Here is an 18,616-nt window from a genome sequence, read left to right as displayed (position 1 = left end):
GAACAAAAAACTTGAATATTTGCCTACTTACGGCCAGGAGCAGTTACTTCCTGGAGTCTCAGCTGGTTGCCTGGCAACTGTTACCAGTCAAAGCAACAGTCCTGTACATAACCAAACATATTTACGTTTTATACGGATTAAAAGGACATACAACATGTTAATTATTGAGCTTTAGAGGTGGCGATGGGTGGATTATGGCTAGCGGTTTCCTTTGCTTGTCAAACTTTTTCTTTAAAATATATTTCAGGCACTTTGTGATTTTTTTGACTAACAACATTTTAGCAGTTTAAAAAGAAACAAAAAGTCATCAAAAGATGTCAGAAAAGAGAAAAGCTTAAAGAAATGAAATAACTCGATTTCATGCGAGAGAATCACAGAACACCAACAGTACAGTTCCATCTGTTTATTGATTAACTATAAAATATTGAGTTACTAAAACAATTGAAAAGAAACTGATAAACGTGGTTGCTGTCTGTAAAAAAAAAAAAAAAAAAACAGTTCCTTACACATACAGTATAGGGTGACAGAATATATCTGGTTTCAGATTTATCTCTAAAATGTATTCTTTTTGCATTTTTACAAGATTAGACATGTGTACAAAGTATATTCTGATAGTTTTTTCTCCCCTCGACAGTGAAGGATCATTTACAAAACTTAGATGATTTTTCTATTTATTTTCAAAATAATCTTTTTTTTCTGTAACAGGACGATAACGATACTGAAGGAACAGCAGACGAAGAACCAGCCTCCAGTCCACCTCTCTCTCTCTCTCTCCATTCTCTCTTTTGCTCTCTCTCCCATTCCTCATTCCTCTTTCCCATTTCTCTCTCTCTCTCTCTCTCTCTCTCTCTCTCTCTCTAGCAGCTAGCTCCCAGTGCCTGTCAGCAGTATTGCTTGAGAGGCGTGGACGATTGTTCAGAGAGGGGAAGCAAGGGAAGAAAAGAAAATGACGGAAACATGCAAAAGAAATATACCGAGCTAAAAAACTAAATCACAGCAAAAACTAAATTTGTAAGACAAGCCAAAGTAAAACATAAACGGTGGCAAAAAGAACATATACAAAGTCAGGCTCTGAAAACATATGACACCAAATGAAAATGAAGGCGAAGTGGGCAATAAGTGTGTGTGTGTGTGTGTGTGTGTGTGTGTGTGTGTGTTGGACCCTGTTTGAAGGCCTAAGGCTGGGCTTTGGATGGAGATAGGGGGCAAATATAGATTGGAAGGCAATAACACGCACCTTAAATGGTTACAAAGGTGTGTGAGTGTGTGAATGTGTGTGAATGTGTGTGTAACACCAGGGGATAAGACTGTGATGTCTTATCAGTCTCCCGCCCTCACACACACACACACACACACACACACACACACACACACACACACACATACACATACACATACACATACACATACACACACACACAGACAGAAAAAAAGTGCTTTAGCAGCTCCAGGGGTAAACAAACATTCATAACGGGCACTTTAACTTGTTCACTCTGCAAACACCGGTAAGACCTGTATACCCATCACACTCCCACGGCTGAGACACCAGCCGGAGATCCATTCTGGCCGACTGTCACTCAAAAACTTTTGAACTTTTGTCCGCAGAAATGTGAGCTTCAGGCAGGGACCTTCAAGCAGCAGCTTGAGGAGCAGGTGGGGCTTTAAGCAGATAAGATTTTCTGGCAACAATAAAACGAGTAATCTCAGCACATGTAGTCACTCTGTACCTGGGTCAACCACTTTCAATACTAATAGACTAGCAGCACATAATCAAACTTTTTCATTTACTGGGCGGCTATCATGTCTGGATTATCTGTACTGTACTGAAATGCTGCTATACTGGCAGACGTCTTTTGTCCTTTCGTCAGGAAAATGTCACATTAACAACATTAACATCTTGGGTCGTCCTCCAGAAGCATTGCAGCCATCTCAGAGTGAGTAAAAATCAGATATATCCTATAATAAAATCAGACAAATCCAGACATAATCAAAAGATCTCAAAAGAGTAGAAAATATTAAACCTATTGAATATCAACAAGACAATCTTCAATCTCTGCGGCAAAGCAGAGAAAGGGCAACGTGGTAAGAAACATACAAGAAAATCAACATGATAATCACAGATATATACTACATATACAGTATACTATATACTGTATATAGACACTGGTACAAACTCTATACACAATAGTGTAGCTTTTAGTGAGTTAGGAGCTCAGGAACGGAGGGTTGTTTAAACTATAAATCACAAAGAAGAAAGGTGTTTCCCAACATCAGCAGACTGAGGAAAATACCAATCTGATTACTCCTCAAGGGGGGCGGGGACCATTGTGAGATTTGACGAATCATCATCATCATCATCATCATCATCATCATCATCATCATCATAATATAAGGCCTAGGAGAGTAAAGGCCGCCCAAACGCTCACAACCCTGAGCACGACATTCAACAGTCTCACCCTAAAAAACGGTTAAAACTAGGCACATAGAAAAAATTCATAAGCAGCTAAGAGAGGTGAAAAGAAGAACGTGTAAAAAAGGGACGTGGTGGCGTGTGTTTGTGTATCTGTGTGTAAGGGGTGTCATGCAGAGGAAAGGCAGCGGGAGCGGTGGGAGGGGTTTAGTAAATACTCTAGGAAGACGTACAAGACTCCCAGTCACAGAGTCTCCTCTGCAGCGGAGCTCATTCAAAGTGCACTCATTTCAAAGATGATTGCTTGGAGGGGCGGCATGTGTTCAAATGGGGCTAAGATAAATGTCCATAAAGCAGCTGAAGCAAAAGGAAATTAAAATACATCTAGCACAGGACATTTAGAGGTTGAAAACGCTGCAGCCAAAATAAATGAACGGAGCCAAACTGTGGAAGATGACTGTTAAAATTGAATTATGTTCATGATCTAATCAGTGCTGGCAACTGCGTACTGACTATCAGCGCCATGACCTTGATGCATCTTGGACTGACTGCAACGTTTACAACCCTGAAAACACCTTAAAAAAAAAGGAAAAATCCACCCTCTGGGACTCCTACACTGTTAATACATCAGCTCTTGTTCAGTGCATTCATGGAGTCACTTTGTGATCAAGTGTTGTTGTCTTGTTTACCCATTTTTCTTACAGGTTTCCTACGTTTCCCAGAATGCTTTTCAGCATCCCCTAGACACCAGCTACAACTTGTAGCTGGGCTGGGTCTCTCTGCTGAGGCTTTTGTCGGGTGGAGAAACTGGAGTCTCCGCCTCCTTTGGGGTCTATTTCTCCTCAGTGCAAAACAACGAAATACAAGATACGTCAACAGCAGCTGTTTTTGTTTATAGTGTTTAAGTGTTTTCAGAGTGGATTTTATTCCTTTAAGATAAGGAACTCAAAGGTGAAAATGAGTTTTTGATAGTACAAGATTCCATCCTCTCTCTTTTAGGCCTGAGTCTCTGAGGGAGTCAGAAGTTTTAGTAGCACACGGACAGTTCACCCGCCCGAGTTAGGATTGTCAAGGGGAATTGAAGGGGTTAAATTAAAGGAGGGTAGATTTTAAGTGTTTTTTTTCGTTAAGTGCTTTCTGTTGAACAGCAATGGAAGGACTATCTACTTCTCTCGTTCTCTCTTTGCGTTTATCTGTCGCTCCTGCTGTTCTGTAGATACATTTATATGACTGTAACATGACTGTAACATCACCACGGCAACATCATAATCACAACATCACATCACCGGTGTGTGTGTCTGTCTGTCTGCCGGGGCGGACGGACAGGAACGGGCCTCTCTCTCTCTCTCTCTCTCTCTCATATCATCATTCACAGTTCATTAAAGCTTCTCGACTGTTTACCTCTTTAGAAAAAAGTACTCTGACATAAATCTATTACATGAAAATAAAACACTCATATTTTCCTCTATATAACTGTGTGTGTATTACATGGAGGTGAGTATTTACATGTGTCTGTGCATGTGTGAGTGTAGGTATGTGTTCATGAAGGATGTATTTACATGTAAAAGGAGACCGCTCATGCGTGTTCTGATACTTTCCCATGAACACAACGAGCGGAGCGGTATGTGTTGATGGAGTCTGTGTGTGCAAATGTTCCAGGAGACTTGTTCCTTTTAATACTGTCTATAGTGTCTCCCGTTTCTGTAGTAGTAGCTGTTCATGACAGTCCATTTGAAGTGTACATGGTATCAGAGAGCGGTTGAATCCACTGAGTCACGGCTGTGAAAGATCCATCATGAATGAAGGTCAGTGATTAGACTTGGAAAGACCTCAGGTTGGGTTAGACTCCTTTAGTGAGGTCCAAAGTTGGGTCATTTGGTTTCAGCAACTCGCGGCGAGTTTCTGCGTCTGCCTAGCAGATGACTGGAACTCCGTCTGTGTTGAAGATCATGCCGGTGGTGGGCTCGTAGGTGCCGGCCAGGTAGTAGAGGTCTTCACTGTCGGCGTAGCGGCGCGTGTGTGTCATCTGCTCATACTCCTCCACGCTCACCACCAGGCACTTGTGGCTGACCGTCTGAACGTCATTCTCGTCGCTGTGAGATGACTGGTAGAGGGCGCGCTGTGACAGAGACAGAGGTTTTTATGAAGAAAGTTAGCTAGAAAGGCTGGTGTTCTGTGTGTTCTAGCTATCTGTGATTTCAGATAAGCAAGAAAGCCACAAATATGCTGCAAGACCAAAACCCACCGCCTAAAGGAATAAAGATTTATATTTTATTTTCATTTTTTAACTAACAGCATCATTTATTGACATATTCCGTTATATTTTAGACTTGTCTGATAAGCTTTTACTACTACTGTGGTTATGATAAAATCACCTGGGATTTGTAGCATGAAGATCAGAGTTGAACTAAATTGGTATTTTCTTACCTCCATGAAGTCTTTCCTTTGGATGGAAGAGTGTAAAGCTGCTGGCAAAGACTGACCACACATCTGATCCCAGTTCTGGAGAGCAAAGAAGTCTTAGTAAAAAAGCTTGTCATAACACTTTTTTAATGATACAGTAGCACTTTATTTTGCAATGAGGAAATACATTGTAGGAGGGTTTTATTAGTTATGAGATTGCACTAACTAATTCCCCTTTCATGAACAGAATTTCCTGAAATTCAATACCTGTCAAAATAAGACATTCCGTTATTCCGATGTAATCATTAAAGAAACAAAATGATCTTTTACTGACAAAATTCTGGGAATGCGCTTTATCATCTGACAATGACAACCACTGTTCAAAGAGCAGCCCTCCTGCTCTAGGGAGCAGTTTCAGTTTAATAAATCGCTTCACAGAACTGGTTTTAATATTACTACCTTCTTGTCAGTGAGTTTCTTTCCGGGGTTAGTCTCTTCTGGATGATAGAACCAGTTGACCCTAACCACCATGTTGCTGCCCCATGACTCCCACATGCTCTGGATGCGGCCAATGAAGGGCAGGTTAGGCCGCCCGGCGGACAGGAACACAGCACAGTCACCGATGCGGATCATCTCTCGGCCTCGGACAATAGCCTTATAGAAGAGCTTTTTAGCCTTGCCCTTCATACCGCGTCTCTGGGGAGGGGTCAGGAGAGGACAGGCTGGTCACACAGAGTGAAAATAAGCACTATTTGGACGAATACAGAAGGTTTTTCTCAAAATTTGACTGTGAATTATTTTATTAGTGAGTGATTTTTCTCCTCACCTGAGTGGGTTTCCCAAACCACTTCCAAAGTTGTCTGGCTGGAAGGAAAGCAGAAATTTTGGGTCTGTTCTCCACACTGGGAAGCCTTTGACGTTTAGCCAGCTCCTTGGTTGTGGGGAGGTGGACCCCCTCTCTCCGTTTTGGTCTCCCCACTTTCCCTTCGCCTCCGCTGGGCTTTGGTTTTGGGGGACGACCCCTTTGCCCGGAGCCCTTCCCGGTGGCTGGTTTAGCAGGTTTAGCAGGAGCCGCAGGAGTCGGGGAGGTTGACGGGGATGGAGATTCTGAGGGAGGAGACAGCTCTTCTTCCTCCACTTTTACATCCACCTCCTTTTTCACTGCTTTTTCTTCTTCTTCGTCTTCTTCTTCTTCCTCCTCCTCCTCCCCCTCCTCCTCCTCCTCTTCTTCCTCTTTTGTTTCTTCTTTCGGTTTGTCCTGTACTGGAGGCGTGGAGACGGGACCTGGCGGAGGCGTAGGGGTCCTCTCTTCATCTGAGCTGCAGGAGGAGTCATCAGTGGACGAAGAGGATGAGGAAGAGGACGACGATGACGAAGATGAGGAGGAACCAGAGCAGGACGATGAGGAGGAAGAGCAACTTGAGGTGCATTTCTTCTTTTTCTTCACCTTCCCTTTCTCCCCTTCTTCCTCGGACTCTGAGCTGCTGCTACTCTGAGATTCCTCTTTCATCTTTCTCTCCTTTCTTTTCTCCACCTCCTTTCTCTCCTCTTTTTTTCCCTTCTCCTCTCTTTGGTCCATCTCCTGTACTCTGCCAGCACTTCCACGACTCTCTGCCTTCTCCTTAGCCAGCATCGGTGCTTTGTAGGTGGAGTCTTTCTCTGGTGGGCCAGTCTCTCTATCTGGAGGTCTCGGTTTAGCCTTTAGCGGTTTCTGATTGGCTGTCGCCGTGGTGATGGGGGTGTGATCTCGTCTGACACCCCGACCCTCTAGCAACATCAGAGCCTTGGTCTTCTTTGTCTTGGGGGAGGTGACACCTTCGTGGTCAAGCTTCACAAGGGGCTCTGCAGACACGGGCTTGCGCCTCACCACCGAGCCCACATCACTCTGCCCTGAGCTGGTCTTGGGTCTGGAGATGGGGCTGGGTCTTGAGTTGGAGGACAGCTGATCGGACGGCAACTTCAGTTTAGGTCTGGGGACAGATGACGATGACAATGAAGATGATGAAGATCTGGGAGTTAGTGAAGACCCGGGTTTGCCTGTTGACAGCCTGGAGATGGGACTGGGTATGAGTCCAGTGCTGAGGCTGGTTCTGGAGCCGCTGTGATGGTCAGAGGAGGGTTTGGTTTTGGGTGTGGAAACAGAAGTGGGTCTGGGCGTGGATGAAGCACTTTGCTTGGATGCAGTAGATGATGTTGTCATACTGGGTCTGGACATGGGTCTGTTGGTGGTGGGACTGACACTGCTGGTATTCTCTCTCTCTCTGCGCTGGCTGTTGTACGAGCTGAGGTTGGGCTCGCTGTACAGATCCACAGTCAGGACCTTCCCGTAGGTGGAGGGGTAGAGGGAGGGAGGGAGAGGGCGGGAGGGTTTAGGAGGAGGAGGCTGGGCTGAGCTGGACTTCCTAGGTACTGGGTTGGGGATGGTAGGGCTGCTTGCGGGGGACGTGGTGGAGCTCTTGCGGGCCGGTTTTGTCTGACTTCCCATTGTCGGCCGGGATGCAGGCCGAGGCTTCTCCTGAGCTGCCTTCTGGACAGAGGAAGTCCTGTCCATGGAAGGCTTGGCTGGAGCCTGTTGTCTTTCTGCTGGCTGGTTGGAGGACGATGGAGGATCAGCTTTCTCCCGGCCATCTGGGGTCATGGAGGGCTCTGGAAAAACCAACAAGGAAAGACTTTAACAACGCTGCTTTTCTGGGCAGACTATGCTGTAAATAGCACGCTAAAATTGTGTGGCTTCATGATTTTTGTGGTCTGCAGCCTCACATGCTGAGAACGGCAGACAAATCAGCAAGGAAACAATTCTGAAATGAAAACATTGCATTTGAGAACTGCTTACCCAGTAGAAACAAGGCCAGCGTCAGCAGATCAGACATGTGACATGCCATATATTACAGCTAGAGTAATAGACTCTGAGCTTTGCAGAACAACTACGAAGCTGTTTGAGCTAGCATATTCATTAAACTGACATCAGAGATGACAGCCATGCTCAAATATGAGATGTTTGATGAAAGCTCTGTCTGAGCTTTGAGCTATTTTTGTTGGTTCTGTTGTTTTAAAAAGAAAAAGCCTTTAATGCTCTCTATGATAAATATTTTGAAATGGGGACAGCAACAAACTGCATGCATTATTATTCCTAATAATCAACATAAACAAAGCCCATTTCCAACTGTCTTAAATGTATAGGTAAAGCACTCTTAAGAGAAACACACTGCACGTCCACGATGAGCACTGAGCCAAATAATGTATAACCCATCTCTTATTTATGACGACACATTTGGCTCCAGTGCGCGAGGAGATGTTCTGTACTGGTCCCATGGAATTACTCAAAGAAGAAAAATGGTGGCATATCTCTAATAAAAGCAAAAGTGATGGCAGTACTTAATGTACAGCACACTGGTTTTATTTAAAGTATCCCTTCCATTATTCTTTACCTCCCAGGGGAAACCTTTTCTTTCTTTAATAATTCTAACAGATTTGACACTTTCAATCATTTCTATGAAAATCATTGTTTCTGCTAACTATTTTACAGATAGTCAGGTAGAATTAGAGAATATTATCTAGTAGTGGTATAAGCAGCAGGTTGGTGGGTTGGTGATAGAAGTTCGTAAGTGAAGCAAAGATGACTGAAGCAACAACAAACTGATAAGGACTTTAATTATTCCTGAGGGAGGGGGTTGATTAGCTCACCTGGTTTGGGTTTGGGTTTGCGACCAGGTTTTCCTTTGATCTTAGGAGTTGTTTCCTCTGGCTTTGTACCGGCCTCTTTGCTGCATTTGCGGACTCGCCTCCTGGAGCAGCTGGCCACGAGCAGAGCAGGGGACGGCTCAGCGCCTGAACAGAAGCACAGAGGCAGCAGGCTTTAGGGTTTATTTTAAGAATTTAACCTACCTGCTTCCCATGCTTTCATCATGACAGCTGTCTGTTACCAGCAAAGTTTCAACCTCTCAAATGGAGCCAAGGTTAGTGGCTATTTTGGACACTGTGTATTTGAGTGTGTGCACTCTGCAGTGTTCACTCCCTCATAAAGCAAAAGTGCCCACCGAGAAAAAAACAGTGTAACAAGGTGTTTTGAGCTATGTGATCAACAAATATTTTCATTTTTGTGTGATCCGTGTTGTTTGCTTCCTTTTGAAAGCCCTATTTACCTTCTTTATATTTGATGTGGACACTCATCAAGTCCAAACCAGGCTTTAGTTTAGAGTAGAGATGTACTGGAATGTGTGTGTGTGTGTGTGTGTGTGTGTGTGTGTGTGTGTGTGTGTGTGTGTGTGTGTGTGGCGCGTGCGCTCACAGTGAATCTTGTAGTCTGGCGGCAGCAGTCTGATGTGGGAGAGGGGGATGCGGCCTGTGTCGCCATCGTCAAACTCCACCGTGATGAGATCATCATTCTCGTCAATATCTGAACTTCCTGTTTGGGAAAAAAAGTCACAAGTGAGCAGAGGACATTTTATTTTGGCACATTTTATACATTATAAACACTTGTTATAACACGTGCTTCGATTAGTTTAACTCTCACAGCTCAGTCACTCAAGCAATACTGATTCCTATTGTTCACTGCAATAAAGCTCACTGAATTGAAAGTGTTCAATAAGAACAGAACCCAGACCAGTTATGTTCCCATTACCATCCAGCTCGTCAAAGTAATAAACTGCTGTGTTGTATACTGAAGGAGCAGCACGTTAAGATCTTTTACATTTGTTTCTGCTGCCAGCTACAATTAAATTGTCCATGTAAGTGGATTATGAAACAAATCATGTAAGTGGTCGCTGTGTGTGTGTGTTTGCGTGCTGTCGCTGTACCGTTTACAACAGTGCCAGGGTACAGGCAGCGGTACTGCTGGCTCCAGTATGCAGCGATGCGGGTGCCCTCTGGGAGGTAGCGCACTGATGGAGGCTTCACATCGATGATCTGCCCGTACAGAAGGAAGAACCTTTACACGTCAGCATCGCACACACACTTACATTATTTGTATACAGTGAATGATCCAGTTTACTCACAGCCTCCTGCAGCAGTTGTTCCAAACAGTAGATGTGTGGTCGGTTCCCTCTCTCCCCTTCCACCACCACACTGTATCTGCAAAGGAGGTAATGTGAGACGGTATCTTCATCTGGATCCTAAATGCTCTGATGTGTAGCATCCCGGGGAATGTGTTGTTTTTTTTTACTACTGCTATACATAGTACTTTGGCTCTGGCTACAATGTTAATGCTAACACCCACATCCCCCTTGGAATATTAATCCCATCTGAACAGGGCTTTAGTCTGTTTGTTTTCTTTTAATTAAACCACTCTGGATTTCAGCATCAGCTAAATGACCAAAATGAGATCTAAGTGTAAAAGCTTCATGTTTTTTCATGTTCATGTGTATGCAGGTTTTTGCATGTTTAAAAGAATACAATGACATTTTGGGATTTTTATTTTTAAGATGAGAGTTAGATGAGGAGATGAATACCACTCGCTACAGCCAGCAGCTGCTTAGCTTAGCTTAGCATAAAGACTGGAAACAGGGGGAAACAGCTAGCCTGGCTCTGTCCAAAGGTAACAAAATCTGCCTACCAGCACCTGTAAGACTCACTAATTAACATGTTGTATCTCTTTTGTTCATCAAGACCTAAGTGGGAAAACAGTAATTAAGTTGGGTTAGCTGTTCCCACCTGCTTCCAGTCTTAATGCTAAGTTAAGCTAATATTTAGTGATATCAATCTCTTCATTTAATTCTCAGAAAGAATGCAAATAAGTGTATTTAGCAAAATGTCAAATTATCTCTTTAAGAGTATAGAGAGTGTTTCTGCATATATATATGAAGTATTCAGTCACCAGTTTAAATCCCTCTCTATAGTATGTTGAGCATATGAAGAATCAACAAAGCAAGCAAACAGGTCACTGTGGTTTCTACCTGCAGATGCTAACAATATTTCCCCTTACAGTCTAAATGTCTGGGGATTCTCCACATATGTTCCAGCAATGTGCAGCTGAATAAAGTACTTCTCAAATCAAGGACAGCAAACAGTGAAGCAGGAAAGAAAATTGGAGCACACTGATTGATTTGCAGTTTTTAATTGTGCAAACAGATGTGTGTGTTTCCACTTTTAAAAGGCAGCAAATAAATCACCATCACTTCTTTTTACCCTCTAAATGGCTGCGAGTGTGCACTCACATGTCAGGGGAGTGTACAGTGTTCACGTGGCCTGCGTACAGTAGCTGGTCGTCCATCGGGATCAAAACTCTGAGTCCATCCACCAGAGAATCCTTATCCAGGACACACTGCACAGGAGCTGAACACAACAACACACAAGCCATAAATAAGTGCATCATTATTTACAGTGCGGCCCAGGTCTGGAAGCGGTGGTAGATGTGTCTTTGTGCACTGACCAGGTGTGGAGGACCTCTCTGATACGCTGCTGCTGCGCGGTGGGAGGAGCTCGTCTTCGCTGAAGCTGCTGTCCTGGTTGGGCTCGAAGTCTTCGTCTGCCGCCATGCTCTCCATTAGCCGGCTCACCGCTCCCCTGGAAGGCTGCAAAAACACACAGAAGGGCTTTGATTTCACAGCACTAATTATCCAAGGGAAATTAAGGGAAAAATTATCAACTGTCTGAAATGTATTATTCGAAAACCCCCAGATGATAATTGGTAAAAATGATGATGATGATGAAATGATCCTGCTACTTAAGGTTAATTTGTGGCAGCCCACCAAACAACCAGGCTGACACACCACAAATTAACTTTTCAAAGTGAAACAGCAACATATTACAACACTTATGCTATCAAATACACTATTTTCTTCTGCTGTTCCACCACCACAAAGAGCTCTGCACACACACACTTTAGCTGCCTTTCGTGTTTCCAAAACAAACCAGAGTTTTGGCTGGAGGCAGATGGAGAGCAATGCACAACACTTTGGCGGAAATCACACGATACAGGAGGTTTACTTTTTTCCTCTCGCTAACAGAACAAAGCAGTGTTAATTACAACAGAAGCTATCAGTTAAATTCTTGAGACTTATTGTTATTGTGTGTGAATGTGTTGAGCTAGAAAGTAAAGTGTGTGTGTGTGTGTGTGTGTGTGTGAGTGTGTGTGTGTGTGTGTGTGTGTGTGTGTGTGTGCGCACATTTAGGTATAACAACTAAAAGGTTCTGGTTTTGTCCTTGCCAGGATAATTAAGTTCACATCCATAATGACTTTGCAGCTGATCCATCATCCCACTGACCTCCCTGGCCTTGGTCTTGGCTTTTGATTGGCTCTTGCGTGACGGGCTGAGGCTCAGAGGCACAGGGCTGTCTGTGATTGGACTGCACAGGGTGGACGGGCTCACGGGCAGAGGAGAGTCCTTCAGTTTCTTTTTCTGGTTTTCAAAAGTCACAACACACCGAGTTAAAACATGCATATGAATTACGGCACTGAGGATCTACTGGACAGATTTATATCTTCTCACACACACACACGCACGCACGCACGCACGCACGCACATACACGCACACACACTGAGGGTGGGATGCTGCCAGGCTGCCTGCAGTTGTCCTTTCTTGTCAGCAACACGACACAGACAGCAGGGGAGTGCTGCAGTGACTGAAGTACTAGGAAACCCTGCTGGCACTCTGACACACACACTCTCACACACAGAGGTGTCAAGGGAGACAAAGGGATGTGAGTTTGCGGGGAGGAGTGAAACAGTAACAGAAAAGAAAAGGAAGAGGAGCAAAGAGGAGGAGAAAGAATAAAGACTGGAATGTCTTTGTTTTTTAGGCTTGTGTCAGTTGGTGCATAACAACCCGATGAATTATTGACGTACTTTCACCACATCTTTCCCCTCTCTGCCGGGCGGAGCAGGTTTGGGTCTGGAGGCCGGCTTCGGGGTGAGAGGTGGGGCTGAGCTGGAGGAAGAGCTCTGACTGGAGGAAGCAGAGGCTGGCACAGACATTTGACTGGCTGACATGGTCGCATCGTGGAGGAAAATTCTCTCGCTGCGTCGTCGGGTCCAGCCCTCGTCCTCACTGAAGCCTCCAACGCCAGAGCTGGGAGGGAGGTCGAAGCTGAATCGCCGCGGGGACCGGGGCGAGGGGCGAGGTTTGGGCAGGGGCTTGCGCTTCATGGGCAGCGCTTCATCTCTCTTGGTGGGGCTGGTCTGGTCGATGCGGCGGGTTACCGGGGGCAACAGGGGGAGCTCTGGGGCAGAGCGTTTGCCGTGCAGCAGAGAGGGGAACTTCCTTAGCCGCAGGTCCGAGCCAGAGTCAGACCACTCGCACTCTGACGACCCTGACAGAGGAGAGGGCCACATGATGTAAAAACTCAAACTTAAAATCTCACACACACTGTACTAGTAATAAACTCAGGTGTTAGATTCTCTAAAATCAATAACCCTGTGAATAGGACTATTGATCAATTTGAAACTAATACATAATTCAGGACTGAATCATTACACACACCCTGATGTGACAATTAGAAATGATTGGATATTTAACTATAAATCAATAACAATCCTGAAGAAGGCGGTGAACCTGCTCAACCACAAAAAATTACAATTATACTGCGCAACGCTTTCAGGGGAACCTGTGAAATTAGTGAAAGCAGAACAGTTTGAGCAGAGAACATTTTGTTTAAATACAATAATGAAGAAAAATAAATCATTCTGTTTATTTGTTCAGACATGATGCTCAGTCACAGGAAACACATTTCTATCTGTTGTGTTTTTACCCAGAGTGCTTTGCCTGCTGCGGTGTTTGCCATCATGGAGAAGGCTCAATGGGGTGGAGCTGACAGGGAGCGCGCTTGCCGCGAACCTGGCCAACAGACCCAGCCCGCTTTCTTCACAGCCGCCATCATCGTCCGAATCGGACTCATCCTCGTTGTTGTCGTCATCCTCCTCGGAGGTTCCTGTTTCAGAGACAACATTTTCAGCTCAGACATGAATGTGGCTGCAGTGTGGGTCTGGGCCAAAGTTAAAATCTTTTCCTATTGTTTCTACTGACTTTGGACACAAGTCACCATAGAGATCAAGACAAAGACAAGACTGAATTAAGCCCTGTGTGAAAGGATACAGCAGCCTAAACTTTACATGAACAGAGTTATACACGGATACACACACACTATCCCACATCTTAACACGTAGGCTGATCAGAGACAACAGTGGAGAGAGAGGAGATAGACTGTCCAAACCACTGCAGCCTGCCTTCACACTGTAATGCTGTGTAAGCAAGATACAGAGAGGAAAAATTTGGATTTACCACATGCGAGACAGACAGACAGACAGACACACGAGCTGAAACTCTGACTCAGATATTATTTATTTTGTAGGAAGAGAAGGGAAAACCACACTTCTTCATCTAAGTCTGACAAGCCTGAGCACGCGCACACACACACACACAGAGTTACATACTGCTGGTTAGCTGTGTGTTGCTGCTATAAGAGTTTAGGTCCATGGCAACAGATGAGCAGGAGGAGCGCCTCCTCAGGGGTTAGAGTGTTAACATTGAAGGTGGATGCACAGTACAAGGTCTTATATACCTACGCAGTGTTTTTTTTTTTTTGTTGTAAAATGTGTTTACAAATGTTTATATTTAAAAAGAAACTCAACACCAGGCTGAAGAGCAGTGTTTTGCTGCCCTCTCTGGTTTCAAGGCTGTTGCACCTGTAACCTAGCAGTGATGTCATGGTGTACAGGAGTACTGCAGCGAGGTGACAAGTTCAACCAGTGGAGGTCAGCAAAAACACGGTTTTTAGGGGGTGTTAAGTCACTTTTTAACTATAATGATATTGCTTAATCTGATTTATAAAGCGTATTTGTTCACTTTTGTTGTGGTTAAAGATAACATCTAAAAATAATTTAAAAACTAATCTCAAGTTGTTTGTCATTTTAGGGTCAAAATCTGGTGATATGTTTTACTGTGAATCCACGATGTGTTAACTGTAGCAAGCAGACGATACAACAGGCAAGCACTGAGAGGACAGCCCTGTGAGGCCCCTTGGTATAAATGTTGGTATGAGGTTTGAGTAACCATGGTTACAACCTCGGTCCTGGCGGAGCATCAAAAGTCTTCCTTTAAACTTTTTCAAGCCATCAGGAGACATGAAGTTGGCTGAGCAGGGGTAACCATGGCTCTCACTAAAAAGCTTTAATTTATAAAAGGAGAATAAAAATATAAAAACAAACCAAAAAAAAGGGAAAAGTTAATGTTCTGCGTATGTAGTTAAATTTCAGCAAAGCCCATGTTAGCGGTCAATAAAGAATAGAGGGAGGGGCACTTCCTACTTACACAGCAGGTGACAGGGGTGTGGCCTCAGGCAGGGCAGGGCAGTGCAGTGGCGAGAGCGCAGCCTAGCCGTAGCGTAGCCTGGCCTTAGCACAGTCAAGCTTAAGCAAAGCTTTAGCCGCAGCGTAGACTAGCCGTAGCGAGGTAGCGTAGGCTCAAGGCTGCGCTAGTCCTCGCCAAGCTTCTGTAATGTCGCAGCAGCAGCAGCAGCAGCACAAGCACATGGAACAGGCTGAGAGACACTCAAAGCATCATGGGTAGGACAGGGGGAAGGGGTCAAAGGTGAGGAGAGAAAGGTGAGAAGACAGAGCAAGGTGTCTGAGAGAGCAAAGGGAAGGGAAAAGGGTTATTTGAAGGTTTAGTAGACACAGAGGAGGAGCTCTATTGTCCAAATATCCCCCAACATCTAATATGATTGGTGCCATCAAGAAGTTCAACGTGAAGTAATGAGTTTATTTCCCCCACATCACCAAAAACTAGACCACATCATCAATAAACATTTAGTCTGATGTAAAGTTAACCAACCAGTCTAAAGAATTAGAAAAAGAGCCAACTATGATTACATTTGTCTGTATTTTATGACCATTTGAACTGACCAGGAGGTGAACTTCTTGCATCCTGACCTATTAGATTCAGCTCTGCGTGCTCTGAACTAACCACCTCCGTATAATGTTTCAGTTTCCCAAATTTTGCTGAACAGTTTTTTTCCCAACGTTTGCCAGGAGAACTGAAGGGATATTTGACGAACAGAGCAGTCTATAGGATGTGTGAGGTGCAGTGGCAGCTGGACAGACTGACAGAGACGGACAGACAGATGAAGCAGACACAAGGACCACAGCTCTTTGCTTTCTGTGCCAATCAAATCAACACCTTTAATAAAGCTTATAGGTACCAAACTGCAATACAACTTTATGAAAAAATCTCACAATTCACACAAATTTTCAATGTACAAATGCTACAAAAAACGGTTTGCAATCCAGGCAATATAAAAACACCACAGAAATAAGTAAACTCTTTAAAAAAAAAAGGCAACTTTGCAGAGAAGCCAGCAGCAAGAGAGGTAGGGATGGTCGAGCTAAAGCACAGTCTGAAAACAGCTGCCCTAGCGAAACGCAAACAAAGACACAAGCTGTGACGAGGCTCAAAGACACATTGTTTTGTCTGACTCAACAGCGAGGGGCGAGGGGCTGTAAGATTCGGTCAGTAACCTTGGTCGAAGGAGTCATCAGAGGAGCTGAGGCCTGCTTCCTCCAGCAGCAGGGATAAGTGCTTGTGTTTCTTCTTCTGAGACTTCTGACTGGACAGCAGGGATGTCGGCGACGATGCGGACCGTCTCTTCCTGGTCAAGTTGCCATGGGAACGCGTCCCTGAGAGAGGGGGCCAGCCCCCTCGAGCAGAATTGTGCTCCTCTGAATCTGAGTCTGGTGCAGAGAAAGTGTGGTTAATGATACATGAAACAAAGTTCTGCTTGACCTCAGCATCACAACCGGAGAGGGATCTGCAAGGACTCTTCAAACTAAACCTACATTTATACTATACATTCTTTTATTATTGAATTGGCTACAGTAAACAGGTTTGATCCTGTTAAACAACTGACCACTGACAAGGGTTCTACGACTACCATGAAATAGTTGTTCAATGCCACCAAGCCTGTGCAGTGCGCTGGTCTCAGGAGGATGAGTCACATGCATCTTTTAGTCTATGACTCATCCTCAGGTTAGATGAGGAACTACTATACATACAACTAGATAAGTGTTAAGTGTGAGCTATAACACATTTATCACTTAACTAACCTGTGAGTCAGTTTTTAAAAGAATAAGTCAGCCGTAAATATATTTTTCAACAAATCCCATGAAAAGACCAAAACCCACAATGTGCTAGTCTGTCCCTCAATATTTTCCAGCTTCCCTACCCTTTTAGTGTCCATTTGTTTCTACTGAGGGTGTAAAATCTCATAAAACTGGTTGGAAATATCTACTTTTTAAAGCTGTAGTACTTTCTGAGCTGTAGTTTTTAGCAAATATTACGCAAATGGGAGGAAATGGCATTTGTTAGGGACGACTATTCTCAGTGGTGGATGAAAACACATTTGGTGCTCTAGTGGGTATTTAAGGCAACAGGATGAGGTATGTGGTACTGAGTCAAAATAAACCACAGGGCGTCATAGTATTGAAGGAACATGTCAGCCAGTGCTTCAGAGCGGCTCACTGATGTGTTTTTAATAGTTTATGGACTACAACGCAGCTCTATGGCACAGATGAATAAGATACCTCAGGCTTTTGATACACAGACAGCACTTGTTAGAAGGATCAGATCATTGTAGGTCTTTTCATGGAATCTGTTGACAAGATGCACTTTGACAAAATGATCGATGATGTCCACTTTAAAACTAGTAAGTAGATGTTAAGTTGAGATTATTTTGTCAAACTAATGTTGGCAACGTCTAAAATAAAACTTTCCCGCTCAAGAGAAACCAAGAATAGTGCGTGCCTTGTCACTTTGAATGTAAATGTTATGCAGAAACAGACACACTCTGCTGCCTGTAACTCTAGATGCATATAAAGCAGTTAAGTCAGATTTCCCGTCTCGAGGTACTCACTGTTGGAGCAGCTGCTGAGCTCTGATCTCATGGGAGAAAACAAAGCAGTCTTCTTCTGACCTTTCACCTTCCGGACGGTCTCCGAAGCAGAAGTCTTGGCAGCCATCTTGTGCTTGCCTCCTTTGGCAGATGAGTGGATGCCGCGCTCCTTCATCCTACCATCCCCAGAATTGGCCTTTGATTTGTCCAATTTAGAGTTAGAGGCAAGTTTGCGAGATGCCCCGAGTGAGCTGAGCTGCGAAAGCGAAAGCGCTCTGTCGAGGTCCGACGCCAGCTGCTCCTGCTCACAAACGTGGCCACGCTTCGCCTTCAACACCTGACAACAACAGAGAAACACCTTGTTAATGACAAGGGCACAACGCTGCAGGCAAAATCAAGACATGTCCTTTCAAAAGGCCTACCTCCAGAGCATGACTGGTAGATGGCTCCTGGTCATTCCAGCTCTTCTTCTTTTTTTTCTTCTTTTTCACCTTCACTCCTCCACTTCCTGCCTCAGTCTCGTCGTCTTCTCTGGACACCCTGAACCTCTTCCTCTGTCCATCCCCAGCTTCAGAGTCCTCAGAGTATTGCACTGTCCTACCCACCCTGAGACATCAGAATATTTGCACTGTATGTATCCGCATTTAAAACCAAACACAGAAAAACATGAAAAAATTGGCAAAAACTGGAGATCTCACTCACTTTCCAGGCCTGCTGTCCAGTTTGGGAGGTGTAGTCAAGTGTTTCCTCTTCCTGGGTCGCCCTCTGCCCCGTCTGGTCAGACTCCGCCTCTCATCCTCCTGCTGCTGCCGCTCACTGACACATGCATAAAAGAGTTATATTTCATGTGCTTGTGTCTGGGGTGGAGATGTGGGAACATTGTTTTGTAGGTGTGTATCGATGTATAATAATAACAGCAGCAGTGTGAGTAATTCATGTTGTATGTAGTTCTCACAGTAAGTATGTGTGGCTGTGTGAAATAA

At 44.4% G+C, this 18,616-nt stretch overlaps 1 protein-coding gene across 4 annotated transcripts in view; it reads right to left on the bottom strand.

Annotated features, from left to right (window-relative positions):
* Positions 1–388: 388 nt before the first annotated feature.
* The window catches only part of tnrc18 (trinucleotide repeat containing 18), a 47,376-nt gene continuing 29,148 nt past the window's right edge, over positions 389–18,616 (bottom strand). For 2 of the 4 annotated variants that reach the window (XM_051386803.1, XM_051386804.1), the window contains 17 exons: positions 18,336–18,449; positions 18,056–18,239; positions 17,655–17,970; positions 16,264–16,476; positions 13,500–13,679; positions 12,598–13,061; positions 12,016–12,150; positions 11,181–11,322; positions 10,966–11,083; positions 9,808–9,883; positions 9,610–9,718; positions 9,102–9,218; positions 8,498–8,641; positions 5,640–7,459; positions 5,273–5,509; positions 4,838–4,912; positions 389–4,529 (listed from right to left, as the gene is read on the bottom strand). In XM_051386803.1, the coding sequence (XP_051242763.1) occupies positions 4,323–4,529; positions 4,838–4,912; positions 5,273–5,509; positions 5,640–7,459; positions 8,498–8,641; positions 9,102–9,218; positions 9,610–9,718; positions 9,808–9,883; positions 10,966–11,083; positions 11,181–11,322; positions 12,016–12,150; positions 12,598–13,061; positions 13,500–13,679; positions 16,264–16,476; positions 17,655–17,970; positions 18,056–18,239; positions 18,336–18,449 (4,651 nt within the window). In that variant the 3' untranslated portion in view covers positions 389–4,322. Of the gene's footprint in view, positions 4,530–4,837; positions 4,913–5,272; positions 5,536–5,639; positions 7,460–8,497; positions 8,642–9,101; positions 9,219–9,609; positions 9,719–9,807; positions 9,884–10,965; positions 11,084–11,180; positions 11,323–12,015; positions 12,151–12,597; positions 13,062–13,499; positions 13,680–16,263; positions 16,477–17,654; positions 17,971–18,055; positions 18,240–18,335; positions 18,450–18,616 lie in introns of those variants that run through there. The other 2 variants (XM_051386805.1, XM_051386806.1) reach the window with 2 other exon arrangements.

Source organism: Dicentrarchus labrax, unplaced genomic scaffold (assembly GCF_905237075.1).
Source record: "Dicentrarchus labrax unplaced genomic scaffold, dlabrax2021, whole genome shotgun sequence".
Classification (NCBI taxonomy): Eukaryota; Metazoa; Chordata; class Actinopteri; family Moronidae; genus Dicentrarchus; species Dicentrarchus labrax.
Note: the sequence above shows the minus strand (reverse complement) of the source record. Positions and strands in the feature narration are given on the sequence as shown.